Source organism: Anopheles ziemanni, chromosome 3 (assembly GCF_943734765.1).
Source record: "Anopheles ziemanni chromosome 3, idAnoZiCoDA_A2_x.2, whole genome shotgun sequence".
In the NCBI taxonomy this organism is placed as follows: Eukaryota; Metazoa; Arthropoda; class Insecta; order Diptera; family Culicidae; genus Anopheles; species Anopheles ziemanni.
The window spans coordinates 9964451-9990679 of NC_080706.1; the positions used below are offsets into that span (position 1 = coordinate 9964451).

A 26229-nucleotide genomic window follows, 5' to 3' on the forward strand; every position below is an offset into this window, starting at 1 on the left:
TTCGAGTCAATTAAAAAAGTTTGACCAAACAATAGAAACAATCAGATTTACTATATTTCCTTATCATTGGAGCAGTATGTAGAAATGATTGTTAACTACAATTATAAAAATAAATAACTTAAACAAACGGCTCCGAATTAGAAACTAAAAGAATATAAGGAAAAAATGTGAACAGAAAACAACAAAACATAGTAGGAAAACACCCAAATCATTTTGGAAATATTGGCATCAAACAACAATTCATGGAGCATGCGCCAATATTTCCCTTTCTCTTCCCATTTCTTCGAGAAACACTTGTTACCAATACTGTTTCCCTTTGTTTTCTCTTCCTTTGCCGTTCCTAAATGTCCTTTCCGTTGTCATTGTCCTGCTGGCTACTGGTTTCGCTCACAAACACCAACGACCAAAACGTTGCATAATTTATAGCACATTTGAGGTTAGCGCTCAAGCGCCGCTGCGGACGAAAATCTGTTCAAATTGAAATGATCCTTCTGGAAGCGCCTGCAGCCGGGTGGGTGGAGGATGGGAGCTTTATGGAAATGAGGAGGGTGCGTTCAAAACACGGAAAAACTCAAACCCCCCAAAACACCAAACCAATGTCGTGCAACGCAAGGAACAGATTTATGCGGTCGTTGTTTCCTTTCTCGCGAAGGTGTGACAGGTTCATCCCCGAAAACACAATCGAGGGAAGCGGGAAGCGGGAAAACTTCCTCGGGGGCAATTTCCGACCAACTGCCACATCGACGAGCGCACGCTTTTCCTTCACAAAGTGGAAGCACAAGTCGCGAAGGGTCGAAAATCCCTTGCTCGAGCGCGAAAAACTCAACATTTCCCGCTGGGTAGGGGAGGAGATGCTGTTGAAATCATTAGCCCATCACCGAACCCCGGGCGAAAAAGGGCGGCGACCTTGAAACAGAGGAAAACGAGCCCTAGCTGTGTCGCTTGAAAAGAGGGACACCGTTGTACCTGGGCTTGTAGTAATCATCGTGACAAACGTGGAAATGATTATTTTTACTTTTATTGCCATCATTTCTGTGCAGATAAAGCCGGTCGAAAGACGCGGAGGAACAAATAACATCGGTTACATCCTCATCGTAAGGGCTTTCTCCGGAGGGGTGCAGCGTTTTATTTACAGAAAGCTAATTTCCTCTTATAATTAGATTATCCTCTGTTTAGCGGTGGCTTCAAACGGCGCAGCAGGCGGTTGCTAAGGGTGTATCGATGATAGATCCTTGCACAAACGTTTACCGTGAATAGGTGGTGGTGTTTAATTTTAGCTTGCCAATCATATTAATTGCGGAGAGCAGAACATGTTTGAAAAGTATTTGAAGCAGGTTAATTTACCCAATGAAGCTCTTGATTTGAGGCACTGGATATTATATCCTGATTTCAAATTCAAAAAGTTCTAGAAATTTTAACAATTTAGTTTGAAAAATTCCGCCAACTATTCCACTTTTAAAAACGATGTAAAACGATCCTACAACACGACATTCTCCATGTCATGAATTTGGAATTGTTCTTTTAATAATAGAAAACAGTACCATCGTCGACACATTATGCCGCACGCCATCGTAATTGGCTCGATTGTAGTTCCACTCCGAGACTCGTAGTGATCGGACGCTCTTTTACGAAGCAGAGCAAATAGTTTATCTCCGCAAAATAGAGCAAGCCTAACAATGGCAGCTTTGAGAAGTACCCTTCGGGTGGACTTCTCAAAGATTCCTAAAAGGCCTCCCGTGATGGAGGCAACGACCTTCGTGATGACAAAGCTGGGTCTTACCAGCAACAACATCAGCTCAATCCGGATGAAGCCAGCGACATCCGCAATGTTTATCCGTGTGAAGGAGCAGAGCCTCGCTCTAAGAACCGTCGAGCAGAACGACGGAAAGCACTCGCTAGAATGCGACGGGAAGCATTTCCCGATCCCGATCACCATGGTCGACAACTCCGTGGTCGTGAAAGTCCACGACTTGTCTGAAGATGTTTCAGACAAGACAATCTCGGATTTCTTCTCCCGCTACGGAGAGGTGCGCGCGATTCGAACCGGCGTTTGGGCAAAACCTTATCCATGCGCCGGAATCCCGGACGGATACCGCTATGTGACAGCGGTTATCACAAAGCCGGTGCCTTCGTACGTCACTATCGGAGGTGAAGAAACAATGGTGACCTACCGGGGCCAGCACCAAACGTGTCGTACCTGTGGGCTTTCGGTGCACCATGGCATGACCTGCACCCAAGGCAGGAAACTAGTTGCTCAAAAGGCAAGTGTGAACGAGAGATTATCGTACGCGTCTGCCCTGCAAAGTTCAGCAACATCAACGACACGCGCATCTGCACCGGTTGCAACACCAAAAAGCGTCCCGGCGAGCGCACCGTCCGTCCCGGTGCGTACACCAACCTTACCAGCGAGCGCACCGGCCGTCCCGGCGAGCGCACCGGCCGTCCCGGCGAGTGCACCGGCCGTCCCGGCGAGTGCACCGATCATCCCGGTGAGCACATCAACCGTCCTGGCGCGCACACCGACCGTCACGGAGGTCGCACCGGCCGTCCCGGCATCATCACCAAGAACGCCTACAACGTTGCCAAGCGACTCGATAGGCGTAGTAAATACGGCACCGGGTGCTATAACTAAGCCCGTCGTCTCCAGTCTGCTGCGAGCAAGTTCGCTGAACTTGACATCTGGCGCCAAAATCCATCAAGCTTCAAGATCGGCAGCAACATCGGAGGCCGACTCGGACATGGAAACGGAGCAGTGCCAGGTTTCGTCGCTGCCTTTCCTCGCCCCTCGCATTCCCTCTCCTACTCCTTCCACATCATCCGTGCTGGTGACAGGTAAGAGAAGATCGGACGAGACGGTAGAGACAGACGGACCGGGAGTTCGGACGGAGGCGCCGCCCAAGCGCAAGCCTGGCCGTCCCCCCAAAAACCCTGGGCTGCTAAAACCCCCGACACAAGACCCGAAGCCGACAGAACGAGACTCGCGCTAATTTGGTTGAGATGGATGAATCGCTGAAATCGATCATTTTCGCATCGATTAATATCAATGCGATCTCCAACTCGACTAAATTAGATGCTTTACGGAGCTTCCTGCGGAATATTGACGCTGACGTTGTATTCTTGCAGGAGGTTTATGACTCTGACTTGACGCTCCCTGGGTACAATATTGTAACGAACGTTGACCACACAAGGAGAGGTACTGCGATCGCTATTCGCGAACCGATAAAATTTTCTCACGTCGAACGCAGTTTGGATTCACGTCTCATCTGCGTTCGGCTTGAGAATAATTCCACATTATGCAACATCTATGCTCCGTCAGGAACGCAGCGTAGAGCGGAGCGGGAACTGTTCTTCAACCAGACGATAGCCTACTACCTGCGGAATGTACCAGGACCGGTCATTCTGGCAGGGGACTTCAACTGTGTGTTGAAGTCCAAGGACGCTACCGGTGGAGGGAGTCAGAGCCTTGCTTTGCAAAACGTTGTGGATGGATTAGCTTTGTGTGACAGCTGGGAGGCCATCAGAGGAAACGATGTTGAGTTCTCCTACATCACACGTGGTTCCGGTTCGCGAATCGATTGCTGTTACGTCTCCAAGACTATGAACGACCAACTGCGTAACACGCATATGCACTTGGTGTCGTTCTCAGACCACAAGGCACTTACGGTACGTCTCTGCCTTCCGAACATACCTGACGCGCGACGAAATGGCTATTGGCAACTACGGCCACATATTTTGACAGCCGAAAATATAGATGATTTTAGGGGCAAGTGGAATTATTGGACAAGACAACGAAGGAACTATGGTTCCTGGATGGAATGGTGGATTTGTTTCGCCAAACCAAAAATTAAATCGTTTTTCCGTTGGAAAACGAACCAAAAATACTCCAACTTCCGCTTGCTTCATAACATCCTCTACGCGGAGTTAAGGTCCTCATATGATCGGTATTTGGCAGATCCTAGTGAGCTGTCTAATATTAATCGTATAAAAGGGGAAATGCTCCTCCTTCAGAGGCGTTTCTCTGAGGACTTTGCTCAAATAAACGAAACGAGAGTAAGTGGTGAAAAAGTTTCCACTTTTCAGCTTGGAGAACGAAGGCAGGGTCGTACCGTGATTTCAAGCCTAAGAACTGACGATGACGTTATTATAGACAACCCTGACGAACTATTGAACTATGTTCAGACGTACTACAGGGACCTGTACTCCGACGAACCGACGTACCCTGACCTGTCTTTCGCATGTCACCGTGCAATTCCCGAGGATTGTCAAACCAACAACGGTTGCATGGATGAAATTACCGTGAGTGAAATCCTTCATGCAATTGAAAAATCGAAACCTCGGAAGTCACCTGGTCCTGATGGAATCCCAATAGAGTTTTATCTACGGACATTTGAGGTCATTTGGAAAGAACTAGTATTAGTTCTCAACGAAGCCCTCAATGGCCATATTCCGGAGAGTTTCGTTAATGGGGTCATTGTCCTCGGAAGAAAGAAGGGTGATGGGTGCACGTTATCCTCCTACCGCCCGATCTCTCTCCTTAACACGGATTACAAACTCCTCTCGAGGATATTGAGGATTCGGCTTGGAAGAATTATGGATAAGTGGCAGGTGATATCACCGGCGCAGAAATGCAGCAACAAGCCCGCCAATATTTTCCAGGCCGTACTCTCTGTTAAGGAGAGAATCATAGATCTAAAGCGGAGGAGGAAGTGTGGAAAGCTCGTCTCCTTCGATCTTTCGCAGGCGTTTGACCGTGTTGATAGGGGCTTTCTGTTTGAATCGATGGTCTCCTTGGGTTTCAATCCGGATCTCGTCTGCCTTTTGAGGAAAATTGGAGAACAGTCCTCTTCTCGTGTCCTTGTGAACGGCTCTCTATCCTCTTCCTTTCCTATCCAACGCTCCGTGCGACAAGGAGATCCCTTGTCAATGCACTTGTTTATCCTATACCTTCATCCCCTCATCACTAGAATCGAAGGTATTTGCTGCGATCCGGATGACCTGGTCAATGCTTATGCTGACGATGTCTCAGTGGTGAGTACGTCCCCTTCCAAAATTGAGCGAGTGAGAGCGGCAATCGAGGCTTTTGGTGTCTGCTCTGGTGCCAAACTAAATGTCCACAAGACTCTGGCTTTGGATATTGGAGCGGTATCAGACGGGCACCGGCTCTTAATACCATGGCTGCACACTGTGGAGCGCCTGCGGCTGCTTGGAATCCTTTTTTCCAACAACATTCGGGAAGCAGCCGGTCACAACTGGGACCTGGTGATCAACCAGTTTCGTCGGCTGGTGTGGTTACACAGGGTGAGAGACCTGAACCTTATGCAGAAAGTGGTTCTGCTCAACACCTTCTTGCTGCCGAAGCTGTGGTTCGTTGCGTCGGTTGTTGGTGCACGCGCAATGGACACAGCCAAGGTAACTAGCCTGGTAGGGTCTCTCCTCTGGAGCGGTGCTGGCGGAATACGGATCCCACTCCAACAACTGGCGCTGCCCCGAAACCGTGGGGGACTCAACCTCCACATCCCAGCTGTGACGACTATAGCCCTGTTGACCAACCGGTATGTGGTGGAACAGGAGTACCTGCGGATTGGTGCGGACCACATACAATACGCTGACAATCCGCCTGACATTGCAGCCATCCCATCAACATATCCATGCCTTCGGAGTGTTGTCCAGATACTCGCATACGTTCCCTCCCCTCTTAAGCAACACCCGTCCACTAGAGCGTTTCGCAAGACGCTAGTGCAACGTTTCCCAAATCCCAAAATCCAGGAACAGTTTCAAAATGTTGTCTGGAAGATGGTATGGAAGAACATCCATTCCCCGAAGTTGTCATCGGAACAGCGGTCGGCACTTTACCTTGTCGTGAACGGCAAGGTCCCACATGGCGATCTGCTAATGCGGATGGGACGCGCATCCTCATCGTCCTGTATGTTTTGTGTTGAATGTGACACCCTGGAACATAGGTTCACCTCTTGCACTCGCGTTATTGCCGCCTGGGACCTGCTGCAGCAGTGCATCAGGAATGAAGCTCCAGGGTGTCAGTGCTCGTTTCAATGTCTCCGTTTTCCAGTACTCCGCGGAATGAGTACTGCGCAACGAGTAAAAGTGCTTCGTCTGTATGCAAACTACATCATCCATATCATTGGAAACAATGATACTGCGATCGATCTAGCTGTCCTTAAATGTACATTGTTTCTTTGACACTATTGTAAAGACCATATTTATAAGCAAGTAAACTATTTTATAAATAAATAGTATGTTTTATAAAAAAAAAAATAATAGAAAACAGTACCATCGTCGACACATTATGCCGCACGCCATCGTAATTGGCTCGATTGTCATTTTTTTCTACACTTTTTCATTTTTCGCCTCCTCTTCCGTCTCACAAACTGTCTCTTTTCACGCGTTTTCCTATCATTTGCCATGCGATCAAAATTTATGAGGCACCAAATTGAAATTAAATGCATTTTTTCCTGTTTCCATCGTTTCGCATTCGGTACCCGTTCCCTGGGTTGTATCGCGGACTTCCACCGTCACTACTACTACTACTACTAGTACTAGTGCTACTATTTATACTGGCCCAGTGTCGCGGTGGATAGCACGCCCCATGCATAGATGTATGAGGTTCGCTCGCAGTTTCGTAGTAGTTTTGATTGCCCGTGTTGTAATACCAAATCTGCGAGCGAGCGGCACGAGCGAGCATAAAGGATAATTTATGTCACAAAATGTCATCATTTTTTTCACCCTCCCAATATTCCGCTCTCCTATCGGCTGCCCGGACTAAGAAAGGGAAATGCGCCGTTTCCTCGTTTTCTAGCGGCAATGAAATATGACTAAATTGCAAGCTTCTCCTCCGTGCCTACGATACGATCTTGAGGAAAAATCTATGAAAACCGCACTGATCCTTGCCTTTGATTCTTGGAGTACTTTCCCCTTTCATAAAATCCTCCTTCTACGTCTGCACTCGTAAAATCGTTTGTCGGAAGATTGTTTCAACTATGATTTAAAGTTATAAAGCTGCTGGACGGCAAGAAAAAGTGTGCTGTCAACTTACCGCCACCCTGCTCTCCTTGAGATCCAACCGCATCGCCAGCGCCTCGCGCATGAACACGTCCGGGTAGTGGCTGGCGGAAAACGCCCGTTCCAGCTCCTCCAGCTGCCAGGAGTTGAAGTTCGTCCGGGACCGTCTCCGCTTCGAGGCGCTGCTTTCGTCGTCTCCGTCGGCGGCCGATCCTGTAAATACGAAACGAAATTAAAATAACGTTTTCTCAGTTACTTCCGTTGCAAAACATCAATGGGAAAAACGATAGAATTTTTAAAGAAAAACGCTGTCCTTTGAAACGGGCCTTCGACAAACAAAAAACCTTCGGTGGGAAAACTTCTCATCGTTAGCCTTCCCTTTCGATACGCAGGCCATGGTGATTGTACTTCGATCGCTGGGAAAGTGGAAATGTCTGCAAGGCTACCAAATGAAACAACTAATCAAACACTACTCCAAACGGGGTTCGTCGTCCGGTTGGGAAAATCGGAAAGACATCGGCACTCTGCGGAGGGAGGCGATGAAAAGCTGGAAGCAAGTGGAGAAGAAAAAACGGACCCATTTCTAAACTATAGCATGGGATAGACGCGGAAATCGAACTGCCGATCGTCGTGGCCCGACTGAAGGCGTGATCGTAGCGGAGCGCCAAGCAAATAATTGCTGAATCGATGTGACGAATCGCTAAAGTTGGCCACCATTGGCCACGGGTGATTGCTGCACACGACCACCGAAGGCAACCATGTTTGCTTGCAGTTGGATGTTTTTATTTTCCATTTCATTTCTTTAACCCTTAGCAGCTCCGCAACGTGGAAGGATCGTTAGTGTGTGAGTCGGCAGGAAAAGTGTGTCCAACCCAACGCCAATTAACACCATGGAGAGTCGTAAAGCCATTTTTTAATCACTTGTCAGCCACCCTGAGGGTCGAATCGATTCACTAAACGGGACTTTTCATATGTTTTATCTCAAACACATAAATTACAGTTTTCTGTTACTCGGTATTGATTTGAAACATTTGAAACACAATCTTTATCAGCATGACCCCTTGGCGAGGGGAAATGATCTCATTTGAGTGAGTGACGAGGAATGTGTCCTTCTGGAATCAATTGACGAGCAGAGGTACATATTTATCCCGACCAATACCACGCTATCAGTGTCACAATTAAATCCTGAACCCGCAATGCCCAACCCCGGGCCACGGCAGACAGTCGGGCTGGGGCTTCAACATCTTCGCTATCTAGCACTCATTATTTTTCGCCTCGGAGGGCATACGGTCCTCCGAAGACCGCCTTATCGGACGATCCTGAAGGTCCAATGCCAACGGCGCGATTGCTTAATCATCCTGTCACTCATGGCACGGCCTCACACACCGATTTCCTTGTGTCACTCTTAACCAAACGCGCGATTGATAATGATAATCGAGAGAAGAAAAAAACAACGGGGTAAGATGATTAAACGCGCGAACAAAACCGTATCCCAAACACGAAACCGAAACAAGGACCATAGAGGGGCAGGAGGTATAAAAAAAACAATGCAAAGGGCAAGCAAACAAGCAATAAATTATACTCCGACAGGCCGTTTGTGGAATCGGCTTCAAATATCCTTCAAAACGAACCGATCGGACAAACAAACCCTATAAGTAACGGGTTGGGAGATGGAAGTTAATGGAAGTAAAAAAAAAACAATAGGAAAGAAAGGCAAGCCGCTGTCACACCAAACACGAGATAGGCAGTGCATCGAAATCAAGTGAAACATTCGTAGAACCCCCGAGGAAGAAGGAAAACAACATGAGGCTAGGCGTACATTTGGAGAGGAACAAAAAACAAATGCTTCACGAAAAATTAATGCGTAATGAGTCGATTCACTGAGCCATGCTGAGATCGGCATACACAAACACACACAATCAGGCACGAAACACACACATTAGCACGTTAACCCACACGAACGCAGGTTACACTTATCGTGTAATTGGAAGCGACTAGTTAGTAAATTATCACTTATTTATTAATTACTATTATCGTCACGCCACATGTTGCGTTCGGCGATGGGCGCTGAGGCTGTCAGTATGTGTGTGTGTGTCGGTGTGCAGTGGTCCGCGGCTCATCCAGCCGGTCGTCATTATCGTGCCCATGGGCCGTCGTGCGTACACGTCGTGATCATCGTTGGCATCCGACGTGAAGGTCGCATTAATCGCCTTCCATGAGGTAGTCGAAAATTGTCGCTTTGAAAATGATGGAAAACGTGTGACAATCGAAATGGGGAAACTCGAACCGAAGCACGATGCTATCGGAACACTTTCCTTCGTCTTGTCACACGTGGGGTACGATAAAACAAATTTCGGGACAACCGTGTTTGATTTGACACGAGTGATCCCCCCTTTTAGGGCTCGGTGCGCCCAACTTTTCCATTACGAACGCAAACAAACACGCGAACGTTTCCCAAAAAGTGGGTGAAATTCCTTTACCAGGCTTTAAGGAGCCCTAGTGGAATCATAAATCAATCACATTACAAGTGTTAATCGAAGTACGAACCCGTTAGTTATCAGTTCAACTTCATGTTAATAAAGAGAATGCGGGGTTTTACTTTGCTTGGGTTGGGCCTCCGGGACATTTGATATCATAATCCTGCTATCGCAAACAATTTTGGCAATTTATGATAATTTGTCATGGCTATTCAAAACCATTAGTTATTCATTTCATTTACCTTATATCAATTAAACTTCGTTGGAATAGACAAAAGTTACCGTTGGATTTACCAATTATAGATTTGACTCGGGACATAAAAGTTTGATTATTTTTCAACAAAGGCAAAATAAAAGTTAAAGCAGTTCTATTTTGCTCTTTTTATTTGATGAAGTTTACTTTAAAATATAGATTGTAATTGTTTGTTTCTTTTACTCCCATCCTCAGGCGGGTCCCAAAACCAAACCACACCTTTTCGCCCAAAACTACCCACGAACGATGCCTCTATGGCCCCAACCTAACAATTAAGACGTCTAAAAATATGTCAAGTTCGACCAGATTCACCTTCCAACCGCAGCGCAGGTTTGCCTCGAAACCCGAAAGCTCTAATAGTTTCGCCCTGCATCTAACGATTGCCGATTCCGTCGACTTTTATGTTCACCGACTTCAGTTCACGGACCCGGGCAACAGCCCAAATTATGATTAAGGCCAAACCCCGAACTGGCCGGTGCTGAGCATAGGAGCAGTAGAAGAATGAACCCGACAAGAAAAGAAAAAAACGAAACAACGAGAACCAAAATGGCAGACGGTTGACGACGTAAAGATTGATGATTTAATTAACCCCGCAGCAAATTACTTTATTTCAATCTACATCTTAATCGCCTCTCGCACTGGGCGCTGAAGGAGGAAGCGAAACTATGGACAAACCCGGCGGGGCGAGGAAAAACATAAACAGAAAACAAGGAAAAGGATCCGTCCACGGTCGGCGGATGTGTGGTGGAAATCGATTCGCCACCGTCTACCGGCGAAAGCTGGGCCAACACTTGTTTTCCCAAAAAAGGGATCCACCGGAATGGATGCCCTCTGCCGGGGCTTTAATAACACATAATGACACGGACACGGACGGTGTGGTGTTATTATGAGCGGTGGGAACCTGCGGCGGGACCAGGAACCGTTCCAGGGAAACACCGGACCATCGTATGTCGGAGAGAAAAATTAAATTCTTTCCACTCCGATGAATTAATATCCCTGGCGCACCCGGAGCTGCCGCACCACAACCTTCTACGCCCGCAAAGGCCCGCTCGTAGCATCGGATGTCCGGAAGCCTCCGGGCACGGCCCTCAGAATGCCGGGAGTTTGTTCTCCAAGCCATCGAGAAATGCTCGCCAAGTTGCGGAATGCTCAACCTTCGTGCGTTTAGAAGTTCGAAGGACGCCGGACCTACTATCGCTACCTGTTTGGACCTGTCAAACCGTCGTCGTCTCCCGGAGAAGGCGTTCCGACCAAATTGGACGTGATCAGAAGCAAACCGCACCCGGACCCAGGGTGGCAATCCTTGTTTGAGCGGGCCCAAGGCCAGTGCATATCGGTGGTCGGTTGATTGATTTATTTACGAATAATAATTTCGTTTCTTTGACCGCTCGTTTCGAATCAGGGAGTTTTACCTTCCCGAACAACTTTTAGTGCCTTAAGTACTGTTCTTCCTTTCATTAATTATCTAGCGTGCAAGAACATCCTCAACGATCGTTGATCGTTGCTTAAAGCTGACAGCTAAAACCGGAATTTTGCTACCTAGTGACGACTACCGACACCGGGTCCCCTGAAGGATTTTAGTTCTCGTCAAGAAAATGAGCGAAAAAGTGGGTTTTAAACGATTTTGAGGGGTCCTGATTTTTTTCCAAACAAAAACAATGCACCATTAACCTCAAAACCATGCGTGATGAGGAACATTTTCGGAGGAACAATTCAATTTCCCGATGCCCCAAACTGAACAAACCTCCTGAATCCTGAGCCTGCACGCAAAAAACTGGCCAAGTAGTAAGCGCACGTCGGTGTGTCGGCGACTCTGCTGGCGTTTGGCCGAACCCCACAGTTACTTGTTGGGTAAACATGTAGATCGTGTCCTTGTTCTTCCTCCGACTCACCAGGCTCATCATATTTCCTGTTATTTGACCGTCAAAAACCCAAGCTTTCGCAAATTTCGGTCGCCCGGCCAGCTGCAACAGTCCCGTAAAAGCGGAGCATGGGGACGAGAGAGTGCGGCGGAGGGTATCAATTTTCCCAATTCCTGAAGACAAAATTGACCATCCGGAGGCGGAACGATAAAGCTGAATAAAAACACGGGAAAAAACAATGAACCACGGCAGACGATCGAATCGAGATCGCGTCAGGCAAGTTTGGTTCATCCTTCAAAAACACACATACACACACACCAGGCCCCCAGGTATACACCCCCGGGGTGTGCAGCAAAAGGCAGGGTTCGAATCGGGGCTATAAATTTAAACTGCCTCAAATTAAATTCAATTTTTATAATGACTTCATTTATTCCGAAGGATGCTTTATTTTTCCTTCGCCACTCCGTCGATCCTCGCAGCCGGTGGGTGGTACAGGGAGGAGGAGAGGGGGGAGGAGTTTGATTGAAGGATGCACGAAGGGAGCGAAATTGATCGGCATGATGATGAAGATGATGCGATGAAATGATCCCCCCGTCCTCGGTCTCCCCAAAACGGTCCCTTCAAACGAGCTCCAGAAAAGAAACCCAAAGCGATAGGACGTGATGTCGATTGATCGCCTGGAGGCTGTTGGCATAAGCAATGAACCAAGGGAAGGGCAAGCGTTTTGCAGCGAGAGATGGAAAGTTCGCTCGTGTTGATAGCAACCGCAGAGGAGAGAGATGGAGCGATAGAAAACAAAGCGGATGGATTCGCTACCAGGAACAACTCGAACGGCAAGGACGAATCGGAGACTCCAGACTCCAAGGAGTGATTTTTGGAGCTTCGATCGATCGGAACGCATCTCGATTGAATGTTTTCCTCTTTTTTCCCCCTTTTCATCACATCTGCTAGCTTTTGGGTCATCAACGCTTTCGGGTTGAAGTTGTTTTGGCAAGGAGGTGTACGCTTTCAAAATAATAAAATTAATTCATCGTCCGAAGGAGCTCATCTTTGCATGTTCTTTTCTACAAATTATAATAAGACCCCGGGAACAAGACCAAAAGGAGTACAGTGTTCCAGAGCAGCGTTAAAGTTTGTTGTTATTAATGTTATTATGGTCCCCGCTTCCTTCCTTTCTCGTCCTTGCTGCATGGATAGTTAATTGTTATAATTGAACATAAAACTCAACCAGAGCGTCGCAAAAAATATTTACAGTGATGCATACAATAATTTCGTCAGCAAGGCTGAGTTAAGGAATAGCTTTTGGAAAGCTTCCTATTTTTTTATAACAAATTAAAACAAACAAAAATAGAGGAGGCTACTGGAAGATAATTATTCAAAACGTCGCATAATGATGTTTGTTACCATTTTTAAATTTGTTGACAGTTCATTATAAACTTGACCAGAACTGTAGCGCACCGTAAACGTCAAACCAATTTCTGTTCCCCTCTACCGTCCAGCTCCCGCGCCCCCTTCTCCACAACCAGCGCCATAATTGGGTGGTGCGTTTCGCGGCTCGCGCTTTCGGTTGATTGAAATAACGCTCCAACAATGGCCTCCCTTGGGCACGGGAAGAAAGAAAAACACGACAACTTTGGATGCGTTTTTTATCGATCCAAATTGGACGCAAACGGAAAACTAATAAATGTTAATGATTGCGGTGTTTTGCTACCCAACGCCGCCGATGAGCGTCCATGTTGTTCCGGGCTGGAGCTGGGAGCCTCCTGCACTCGATCGTCATCCCCAGAAGGCTGATTACCGATCGTTTTCGATGATGAAGCATCGTGTTCGGTCGATGGCGAGCAATTTGGGCCGCAATTGTGCCCGAACATCGTGGTGAAACATTGTTATCCACGTTTCGACCTACGTTCTTAGTTAAACGAAACATCGATTGAAGTATGATTACTTGGAGGAGCAAAATTAAGCAACTCCTTTCTTGCTCTTTCTTATCTGCGGCGATCGATGATCGAGCTAAGGCAACAAGCGGAAAAACCATAAAGAATACAAGCCACTACTAAAACGCTCAACTAAACCCGTGTAGAACCATTCCCTGACCAATCGTGTTTTTCCCTTCGCAAAAGAGTTTGATGGACGCGCAGACCGGTGTGGATCTCGATTCCATTCCGACAGCAAAAACCCACAAGGGCTCGAATCAATTTCAACCCCAGCCCCGGCTCCTGACGATAAGTGAAGTAATTGAAACAGATGAGTGGTTTACTTAACGCGGGCCCTTCGCCAAGGTCCACCGATCGCTTTGACGTGCACGATGATAACCGGTCCGGGCGACTTTCGTTAACTGTTTTCGAATGGCCGGACCATCACCATCAAGCAAACAAAGCGGCCCAAAAGCGATCGATGGTGCATGAAGGTGAAATGCGAAGGTGATATAGGAAGGGGTTGAGGGAGGGGGGGGGGGGGGGGGCGCAAACCCCTACATTAACTCCGCCAACCTCAAGCTCCTCTTGCCAAGGGTTTGGTGATGATGGCGCGAGATGATGTTGATCATGTAGCCGATGATGGCGAGCACATTTACCATAATAGCGAAATGACTCAATTGGGCCACAGACAAAAACGCAACAACAGCGGACTGCAATTGAATCGAAAGGATGTAGCAACGGTTTTCTTATTATAAAATGTTGCCTACGACCCCGAAGCGTACACTTTTCTTTTCCCGTCTTTTTTCCGTAAACACCGCGGAAAAGCAACAACCACGGGAGACGAGTGGGGTGGGGGTAAGTATAGGTTTTTGTCTGATGTGAAACAATAAGCGTAAATAAATACACACAGTCGGACGGGGAGCCCCGCAAGGGCGCAACACGCAGAAGCGCGTTGTTGGCGTTTTGCTGCCCGGCGGCATTTTATTAGTTTTATCTTTTATTTAAGGTTTTACTTTTCCGCTGGAAAAACCTTGGCAACCGCGCCCGAACGCTGCCGATGATCAACACTTCATTTTCCACCGCAGATCGCGAAATGCGAAACGCGAAACGTGAAAATTGCTGTCATTTCGGTTGCGTTTTTGCGTGACGCGTCCGAAAGGGTTTCATTAGCGTCCCGGGCTGCGTTTCGGTTGGCACGGAATGTCACCACAATTTAGCTCGGGTCAACGCCATTATTATCATCACCATCATCATCCTCATCATCATCTTTATCATCATCATGATCGCGACGGTGGGGTTCGCTTGGAGTCTCGGCAAGTGGAGGCTGTTTCGTCGTAATCGCACCCGGAATCGACCCGCTCTGTCCGAAATGCACATTGCAATTTCGCCTTGTTTTCAGCTCGCGCGCTCGATGGTCGCCTTTCTCTTTGATTAAACGTGCACCGACCGACCTTTCACAGCTTTTCGGGTGTGCAGTAGACCTTTAAGGTTTTTTACCTTTTTTTTCCATTTATACGATCGACAATCGAGTTAATTGAATCTATTCAAGCTGCCGTAAATAAATTGAGCCGAAATTATTTGTGCTCATAAACCAAAAACGAACTAAAAATACGTACGTGAAACAGAAAAGAATTATCTCAAATTGTATGCGGGTTGTGTAACGTGCCTTTAATGGCGTCATTTGGCGCAAGTATATCGAGTAATCGAGTTAACTTTCACTGTCCAAGAAATCAACGTGCGTTCCCGATGGCATTCGAAAGGTATTCATTTTCTACACACCCTTTTGAGTTTTATTATCATTTGCAAATTACCCCGTATAACTTGAATGAAATGTGTACATTAAGATTTTTATGATTACTTTATCTTTCAAAATCCAATATCAGTTATTGATCAAGCACTTACAGTTTACAAATAGGATAGTGGTTAAGTTTTCTTTTCTTTTCGGAAACTTTTTAATCAGTAAGCCATTTACGGAAGATCGTAGCGACACTATCCATCGTTAAGTGTTATTATTTCTTAAAAATATTTAAACTAACTTCAATTTAACAATACGTATATGTTATGCTGATAACTTCACGAATCAATTTGATTACACACAATCTCCATCAAAATACAGCTTCATAATTGAATTAGATTCAGTTTGCTCCAACATAAAAAGGAAGCAAATCTCAACAAACGCAATAGCGCTCCACTATCGAACATGCGAATCGGGAGCATTATGAAATATTACACCGCGTGTCCAATTTTTCGCAATTTGTTGCCAATTGAAAAGGGCAGATTAGAATCTACTCTTCTGTTGAAGGATCTCGCTGGACGTTATCATCATTTTTCCTGTGTCCCGATTTGGAATTCCTCCTCTTTTTTGCTTCGTAACGTGCTTGACACTTGGCATACGAAAGGCGTTTTACCGCTCGTGCGCGCCTTTCTACACTTTCTCCCCGCTCGTAGAAACACATGCGCACATTTCACGACTCTATTACTGCTCGGATAATTTATAGCCACAGCTTGTTTTACTTCGGGTCGCTGCCACCGTCTCAACCCGTCCGCGAATTCCTATCTCTTGAAGCCAATGAACACTTTTCAGTTGTGCACGAACAAAAGGGAAAAAAACGAGAACATACAGAAAACAATACAGATGCCAAACAAGCAGTAGAATATGTATTAATAAATCAAATTCGCAATAACACTGTGTTCTGATTATGTCGGTTGTGTTGTTTTTTTATTTATAAGCATTGCATCCGGTTTTTTTTAAATCCTCGTACCAAGTAAATTTCTTTTGCTTATTTTTGTCAAGATTATCATGGCTGCCACAGTTCACTTCGCCAGACGTAATTTTTCCTTTTTGCTTCGAAAGCAAATCCAACTGTAATTACTTCTGATGCTGCTGCCTGGCAACTTCTACAATTCGCCAAAATAAATCATTCAATGTACGCCCGTTACGCCAAGACACTTGCACCTCTTGCTGGCCGGGAGAATTTTTTCTCCCCATCCCTCCCCCGGCTACACCACGCTCGTGCGCCGTTTACCACACGCAACGTAAATTGAAAAATTATCAATTATTTGTTGTTTGCGCTTCGCTGCTCCAAGATGCCACGGCCGCGGGCCCAATCAATGTTGAACCGGGTTTCCTTGTTCCCCGTTTCTCCTCCCTGCCACCTTGCCTGCACATGATTTCCGGGTGGCCAGACTCCTGGCACCAGTTGTCGCACCGCAAGATTGGGCCACGCAACGGAAATCGTTGCGACACCGTTTCCCGACGCACCTCGACGCCCGGTGACCTCTCGTTGCCCTTTCGGGGATTGGGATGCGCGCGAGGCCATATCAGTCGAACGGGCTCGGGGTGGATTCGAAAGTGAAAACGAACAAATGACAACATCACTTCACGGCGGTGACCACCGGGTAAGTACCGTCGCAGGAAGGGTCAGTCTAGCCTTGGGATGGATTTTTTGTAGAGAGAACTCGACCTTATCAGAGAGCTGGACCGTAATTTGGTGTCGGCGGAAGTGGACCCAGCCTTATCGCGCCGGGCAATTCGGGGGAAACGATGTCGTAGCCATTAACCCACAACTGCGCGATGAACCGGACATTCTGGAGGTGCGGATTGCGATGGCCATCGCGCAATCGCCAGCCCGAGATAGCATCGGAACCCAAAATTGGTACGAAAAATAAGATTGTCTACTTCGCTGCCAAAGAACCGGCTTTCGACTGCCAAACCAACAGGACATGGGAAATATTGTCGCAGCAGCATTCGCTCTGGATGGCGGATAATTTTTCACGGTCGTGTTCAACTGTGATAACATCAAAAGTATCTTCCAAATGAAAATCTCCCACCCGACGTCCAAATCCCACCGGCGCGGCCAACAACAGCGGCGTAAAGCCGCAGCCAACGTCCGGCTTAGGAGGCGAGCGGGGGTAATAATGTTTCCGAAGGGTAAAAACCCCAACACGCCCATTTGTCACACGCAATCTTGCATGCAGAATTTTCCTTCGCCCAAAAATTAACACAGATTTATTGAGGTGCATCGTTTCACTATCGTCCCAAGCGCATCTCAGATGGTAGGTACTTTTTATTTGCCCTCCTCTGAAGAAGGTGTCCTTTTTCCAAACCCGATGCGCACGCGGCCAACAATCGTAGGATCAAAACAGCGTTGTGTTACTGCCAAATCCGCGGATGGTGGTGTAAATCCTTACAATTTGTCACGCCTGTTTGAAAGCGGGGAACAAACGATTGAGGTTAGAAGCGCTACAAAGAGGGTTTGGTAATCTGTTGTACTTCATTTAATTTGTATGTTTATTGCCAGCCACTGTTGCAGATCCAGCAATATTTAAAATATTTCATGTTTTGTTAAGTAGGTTTTTAATTTAAGTTTCTTTATCAAACAAAAATGTTTGCATTGTTTAACCGACATATTCTGACATCATTAATTGGTTAAATAGTTGGAAAGTCAAATATTTCCCGCACAAACCAGTTGCATAATTTCTATTTAAATAAAATGTGTTAATATTGTATTATTATTTAATTGAAGTAGCAAACGAATTGTTAAATAATATATACACAATAAGTATTTCCGTTCAAAGGAACTACGTACAATATAAAATTAATTCATAAGAAGATTAAAGTTCTTTGAACATCACAAAATATTGATTCAACATGCTTTACAGATGAAAACAGGTTTGGATTGCTGTAATCGAGCTCTGATAACCTCTTATTTGTTTTCCTAACGTAACCCAATTTGTTTATTTTCCTAACCGTAAAAAAATAGTAACACCAGCTAGGATTGTCACATCAACCGACGACCGGTGTGTCGCCGTTTCCAAACGTGCCTTTTAGAGTTGTAAATTGGCCCGGCGGCACCAGAAAGTGTGTGCGCGGGCCGTATCAAATTGATATAAATATTTGCACTAAGAAAGTGGAAAATTAAGTCCTCGGCCACGTGCCACTAGCGGATGAGTCGGAGGCCGTGAAGAAGTCACGTGTCACACTCCCACCCGGTCCGCGTCCGGATGCTCTTTGCGCCGTGCGTACTTCACCAGCATTAGCAAGCATTAGCGAGGGAAAACCCGTCGAGCCCTCGAGCCCATCGCCGCCGTCGATCGGAAGCGTATGCTGCGGATTACCTCCATTGCCCGAATGTGCGAGTTGGGCACGTGACCGCGGCTGGGAAAAGTGCTACGGTGGGCGCTCTTTTCGTGCCGGCAAAATACGTGTTCCACAAAACCCCTTCTCACCCACGAACTAGTCAATTTCCGATAAGCGATTACGGAACTGAAACAGGGAGTTGGTGAGGATAGATGGAATAGAGGCGGTCGTCGGAGGGTTTGGTGTTTTTATTTACCTTTTTTGTGTACGTTGAAGTCGAACCAATTTTCGATTTGTCTTAGTCCTCGCCCTCCCCTTCCATGCCTTTTCGCTACGTTTTGATAATTTAACGGGATAAAGGCATTAAAAATAAATAAATTTACTTGCCCAATCTTTCCCGGCAAAGGGAACAGGGGAGTAAATCCAGCCCCGGTGTGACATACCCGGGAGGTTTCCGATGTTGATGCTCTCGTTCCGGTTCTTTTTATGTGGTATAGTTTGCTACCGTTGATCCGTGTTTTTTATCCTTTTCTATTTACCACAAGCCGAGAACGTGCGTCATGAGAATGATTCGATTGTGGTTGATGTTCGGGTGGGAAAACCTTCTACAATTGGGAAATAGGATAATTACATCCATCCTGTCAAACCACGAATCATTTCCTTTCCCTTCTCGGAAGCTTCGACGTGTTTGACTTCCCGAGGTCCACATCGGAGGGGTTGCACATGTAGATTTGAACAAGGATAATGTATATGTGTGTATTGGTAAATTTTTTGACACACGGAAACACTGTAACACGTAACGATAGTAACGCGAGCGAAACGTGAGAGAAAGTGTGGCGGGGATTTATTTTATCTTGCGATTCACTAGTGCGATAATCATTTTAATTCTACGAGAAAGGAAAATGTGTCATCCTCGGGCTCCGTAAATCAACTCCACAACTAGCGAAAGTCCAATACTATCTCCATTTGGCCAACGATCGCGTCGATATGGTTTACAAGCAGATTTTTAAGGATTAACACCACTCTTAGCCCATTTGAAATACTTTTAAATCGTGAGAATTTCAAATGTGTTGTATTTTTGTATAGTAATTTGAATAGCAACAAAATAATCCCACGTGGTAATTGGAAAGAGCAGCATTATCGTTCAAGATATTTATCGAATAATTTACAAATTTGCTTAAACGGAAACTAAATAATTTGATTGATTGAATGCGATCAAGATTACGTTTGTTTTCCTATAATTATAAATACCATACCACTAGCACCGTTTTGTTCTATGCATCTTTTCCAGACACACAATCTTGTTGCGCAGCTCATGATTCTTAATTTATTCCATGCACACACCGCATGCTTACCGACAGCTTCTCACAATGAAGTTCTTTGTAATTAATATAATCATGTTTGCGTGCGTTTCTTCATTTAATTACACGCTGAAGGAAGTTGATTTCCACCGCGCGCTGTCATATCTGCACTTGTGACAGCTCGAAGGCGAAGCTGTAACACTTGTCTTTTTGCAGTTGACTGAAGACAAAGCGCTCGTTTGAGTTAGAAAGTTGGAAATGGAAACCCTCCTTTCCCGGCACTCTGACGACCACTTTTGCAGGAACTCCATCCGAACTCGCAGGCGCGTCTTTGTTTTAATGTGTGATTATTTTAAACTGAAATTAGAATAATCACCTTTACATTCTGTCGGCCGACGGCAAAGGGCGAGTTACACTCATGCATTCGACCGTATGTGAATACACACATGCACACACACACGCCTCGTGTGTAACGCTTGTGAATGCTCCCCATTTAAGCCCGCCCGTTCCGCCCGAGTCCCGGGAGAACTTACAAACCAATTACTGTAAAATGGCTCATTAAGAGACAGTCGGAATGGTGTGGATGGCGCAGCTTTAGCTTCGATGCCTCCATTACGTCCCACCTTTCATACCCTTTTCCGCGGGACGCTCGGAAAACCATTTCCTCGGGGATTTTATGTCTGAACCTTCGGGGATCCTTTTCCAGTTGTTTCCAACCGGCGGACCAACCTCGCCAATGCGAACAGATCGGGTCAGATAAAAATCAAATGAATTAAATTAAACTTCATCCGAGCAGTCTCCAAAATGGGCCACGTGGGTGCGTCCGTGTGGGAGCTTCGAAGAGAGCTTTCGCAGAGAATTATAACCTGTATGAAAACCCACTAGCATCGCACCCCTTCGTAGATTAGCCTTTGTAAGTCCTTTTCGAGGGGGGGTGGGGGGGGGGGGGGGCGAATGTTTCCTTACCAATGGAAAAAAACAAAGAAAGAAGCAGAGAAAACAGATAGAAGAGAAAGGGCTCTTGTTGAACGCGTTTGGAAGAGAGCAAAGTAAAACAGCATAAAACAAACATGGAAACCGGAAGTGGATATTAAAAGCCCAAACAAAAGAACCTAATTATTTTACCTATTTAAACCCGCCAACCAATCGGGCACCACTCGGCACCGGGACGGCCCGAAAGAAGGCCCACTCACTGTTTGTTTGTTCGTGCCCTCCCATCAGGAGAAAGGAAAAGGAAAACTGCTCACAGCCCCAAATGGCGCCAAACGACGACCAGGCCGCCATTTCGACGACACGGCTATGAATCGTGACCTGACAAACGACGAAATGCAGCGGATGCAGCGCGCAGGAAGTCGGCAGGTCGGTTGGTTGGTTGGTTGGCTGGTTGGTGCCCATTGAAAATCTAATTAAATGAATACGACCCCCCTCCCTTTTCCAGCACCCCAAGCCAGTGTTGATGGGGGGGGCTTCCTTCACGTTTGTAAACGGTTTAAACTGTGCGAAACCGCACGAAAGAAAACGTTGCACGGGGGGCCTGCCGTTCCCGGGCGCGTTATCTTGCCGATCTACCTTCGACTCTCCACACCTTCCAATTAACGTTTAAAGTTATTAAAAGAAAATTACCGAAGATGGCAGTTTGGCGGCCCAGCGAGTGGCCGGGCGATAAGCTAATTAATTGCGAAATATTCATAGTTTTCTCGTTTCGCTCCTCCTGCGCTCGCGTTCGCCTCTAACGGCTTGCGGTGATAGTGTGAAGTGCGATACACGAAGGCACACCAAAGGACACACGAGCACTCTTAAGCCATCCCATCGCCAATGTATGCAACAATGATGAACTACAATGCCGATGGCGATGTACGGTAATGATTATTTTATTTAATTTTATCTTTCGTGCTTCGTTTTTCTCACCCCCCTTGTAGGAAGTAGAAACTTTTGAAAGTAATAATAACAGGACGCAGGAAAGTCGGAGGTGTGAGTTTTTGTTGTACCGACAAAGCAATAAAACTACTCCAAGAATTCTTTTCGTTTGCATTTTTTACTTGTTCGCTTGAAGAAGTCAGTAAAAAAACTAATGTTTGAACATCGACGAAAGGAGCTTATCGTTGGATCTACGTCTTGTTTCGATTTTATTTTTTGTTTTTTTGTAGCGACGCAAAACTGCTGTTGGCAAGTGAAATTTAAAACACATTAACGTACACAGAACATCTCGTTCGGCAACGTACGCACACACACACGCACAAACGCACGCGGTGGCCAACACGCATAACGAGCGGAGCGAAACATAATGAACAGCGAACAAAACAAAAACCTATTTTATCATCGACATGTCGAAACATGGCAATAATTAAAGAGTAAAAAAGAGAAGTAAACAGAAAATTATGGTCCACAAAACCCGCACCTCATCGCGAGCGGAAAAAGTTAGTCGTGCAAAAACATTGGGTTTTAAATTGAAAGCAAAAATATGGTTTATCGAAACCGGGGTGGAAAAGAGGGAGAAATGTTTAAAGATCCATACTGGACAACGGGATGACATCCAGGTCGCACGGGTAAAACCAATAGACACTCGCACGCGGACAGCGGCAGTAGAGCATGTCATTCGTGCAATTCCATGTAAAGTCCATGAAATGATTTACATAATGGATCGATTTGTTTCTGCACGGGAAAACAAAGCAGGCGCCGTTTTTCGGCTCGCACATTGTTAATTCGATGAATGCATCGATAAGGGCTGCACTGTAACAGAATTACGTTACACAAAGCCATTTTTATAATTTCCCGTCCCTTCCAATCCTCCCGCCTCGTCCTGACGATCGTAACGGGTGCAAATATGCGTCACGGCAAACAACTCGTCGACGGAACTGAGGACATCCGGAATGGGGGGCTATTGGCCGAGCCCCAAACCTGAGCTCATCCCTGGCATTGTTTGTGTATGTTTCTGTGTGCCATACCTCTCCCTACCACCCATATTCAACCCATGTGCGCATTTTAATTTAATTTGCCGAATAAGTTAATTAATTTAATCAATTTGTTATCTGAAACGTTCATAAATAACACAGCTCTATTATCGTCCGAGCTTGCCGCTTGCCAACTGCTGCTCCAGGTTTTTATTATTGTTTTTTTTTCGCATTCGAACGGGAGAAATTTTTCAACATAATGAAACCCTTATGGCTGCCGGTCGCTGAAAAGTCGGCCATGCTCGGGAGGCTGGTGTTGAGTTTATTAATGTTTCGTTGTTTTTCCTTTTTTTTCCTCTTTCTCTCCCTCCCTCTCTCTCAGTCCAGCTTTAGCTCCAATTTTCAGTTTCTGTTTTGCTTATTCACCCGCTGGTTCCCATTTCTTTTCTACAATGCACTGAATGCGCATTATAATCGTGATGAAAAGCACAATAGAAGCAACAGAATAGGTGGAGAGAAAACATGGTATCATTTCCTGGATGAGCGGACAGAGTGGGTTTACATAATTATCATCTCTTTTTTCTTATGTTTTATGCTTCATTTTGTGTTTTTTTTAAAGGAATGGGCGACATAAATGGGTACATCCGATGATCAGTCTTCGTCTTTCCTTTATTTTTTTACTTAATGCAAAAGGCAGGTGGAAAAGTTTCGAACTTGTCGAAGTGTAATGTCAAACAGGTTTAGGATGGATTTAAAACACTCTTCGTATATTTGCTTACCGCTTATTATCATCATAATGGTCTATAAGAAATAACGAAATGCATGGCTCAACCACTCGAGGGTGTAATAAATTATAGTAATGTTTTCTATCGTCCGCCTTTCCGCGGCTCAAATTATTAACAATGAACGAACGAACCTCATTCAAAATGGAACATTGTATGCATCTCAAATGAAACGTAATATAAATGCTAGCTTAATTATTTCGAGCGTTTGCCGTTTTTGTCGGATATAATTCCTTTAATGGCATGCATTTTAAATGCGTTAACCCGGGTTCCATTTCGGGTTCCGTTTCGCGGCACAGAACAATTAAAAACATATCTTTGCAACCGACTCAAGTGACCATTGTTTCTTTTTCCTCCCTCTCCCACGAGGGGCTTCGGTTTCTCCTTGGAATTAGCCATTTTCATTTAGCGCCACCCTTCTTCAACTTTACATAATAAAATCGTTTCTATTCGCACCTCGTAAAGCCCGGCTGGGAAAACGGGTGTTATTATTTATCGGTTTTATTGCATTGTTAGATTGTTTTTTATTACAGTTTTCCGTTGCTTTGCACCCGTTGCCGACGGTTACATTCCCATTTCTTCGTTCGGGATCTTTCACCAACTGGCCGTTGGGCGGGAAACGGAGCCATCAAAATGGAACCCAAAACGGGGCGGCACAAAATGGTGGAGGTTGGACGGTAACGCATGCACCGATCCGGGATTTTCCACCCTCCCGACCACAAATGGCCGAAAACTGAAATGAAATAAATGAACTTTAGACAACCGTCCAGTGCGGAAGAGCGCGGGCCGGGGTGGAAAATGAGCTCCCATGAAACAGCCTCTGAATAAATCACGAACCGAACGGTGGCGCTGGTGCTGGTGGAAAACAAAGCGGACGACGGTCCATGAAATTCCAATTTACCCGCAGGCCAACCAACCGAACCATTTTCCACCATATTTATTCGATAGCCTTATCCCCGACGTGTCTAATGGCCCAAAAGAAAAAACACAACACCCGCACGCACGAGTGGGTGGGAAAAGCGGCACCAGGGGGAAGGGGAAGAGAATTTTATTGCGTTCGACAGCGCACCGAATGCCGCTCCTAAATGCTCCCGTGAGCTAAATCGATCGCTAATCGATTGACCACATGTCGCAACGACACTTAAGGCTCGTCCATTCCCGACCGAATACCACGTACCTGTTTTCCCGAGGGCGGGGGGAAATAAAGGCGGGGTGCAGGTGCGTCCGTGTGCACGAACAGCGAAACCGTTTCGAAAAACTGTACCCCAAACCGAAAATAAACGCGTTCGACAAACTCGAAATTAGAGGAAAATTATACTCGATGAAAGATTGTGGATCTATTAATTTATTTTCCAACCCCAATGCCCCCACCCTCTCCATGCGGTGGCTCCCCGTGTGTTACCTGCGAGCCGGAGCAATGGACGAACGAAGGAAGGCCTAAACTGTTGCCGACGCGGGGTTGCGCTATTTGATGTCGGTAACATAAATAATTGATTGTACCTCATCATTAGCGCATGTGTTAATTGTATTTTCGCTCGAAAACTACACGCAACCCGGCAAGACACACTCACACACACGGGCACGCAATGACCCGGGGGAGGTTTGGGTTTTGCGGGCGGGTTTTCGGGGGTTTTCCCGGTGAATGCGATCGAATTAATCTCTAATGGAATTTCCATAAAAGCGCAATTAAACGCTGAACATAAAATGGTGCTTATGGGGCACCGAATTTTGTTTTTCTTACCCCCTGTACGATTTTCTTCCACTTTTTACTTTTGCTGTCCTGCTTCGCACATTGTGTGGAAAACAATTTGGAGCCCGAAGGCATTTATCGATCGTTAGGATTAGGTTTGGGGTGAATTGCTTCGCTCGCACTCGAAATCGATGCACAGCTCGGCAAATGTTTCCTCACGGTTTTCTTTTTGCGCGAGTCCGCCGAAGGAAAAAGGGGAAATGAAGATGGGGAGTCCATTTCATTCAATCTATACAACACGAGCCAACGCCAAAGTAGCGGAGGATAGCAAAAAAACAAAGCAATATGGCGCATACACAGCGGATCGGGCGGATGCTCGGCGGAAGCAGAATTTGTGGAGCAGACTCCATCTTTCAATTCACTTACAACGACACGAAACGTACAGTGTACGTACAGATTGACGCACACAGGCTCCGATCGAACCGAGTCCTGCGCAGCATCAGAAGATGCGTTCATCCTGGTTTCCGTTTCCTTGTGAACACAGACAGACACAGCGGGGTGGACATGAGATTTGTTGGTGTGTCGGAACAATGTTTCGACCCGTTTTCTACACTATGCCTGCGCTTTTCCAGCATTTGAAGGTGCGCTTTTAAAAAGAGGTTCGAAAAAGCTTATTGAATGATGCATCCCAATTTCATGTGTTATTTCAAGAGAATTTTTTTAGAACATGCAAACATGTTTCTTTATATTATTAACTTTCTTTTATTATTTAGGTTTTTATGTAGCCTGGATGGCTTCAAATCTGTCACTTTGTTTATTATTATAGTTAAATAGTTTTTAAAGTCTTAAGGCGATCTTTGTGCAGCTGCGATAATTGCTCAATTTTGTATGCAATCATTTTGACTTTTGAATGCAAGTGATAAAACGTCTAAAAGTGATCAGTGATCGATCGAAGAACGT

The 26229-nt window shown here is 45.9% G+C and overlaps 1 protein-coding gene across 1 annotated transcript in view; it reads right to left on the minus strand.

Annotated features, from left to right (window-relative positions):
• The window catches only part of LOC131287137 (homeobox protein unc-4-like), a 70589-nt gene that overhangs the window by 17950 nt on the left and 26410 nt on the right, over positions 1-26229 (minus strand). The window contains exon 2 of the mRNA XM_058316156.1: positions 7052-7230. Coding sequence (XP_058172139.1) covers positions 7052-7230 — 179 coding nt within the window. The remainder of the gene's footprint in view (positions 1-7051; positions 7231-26229) is intronic.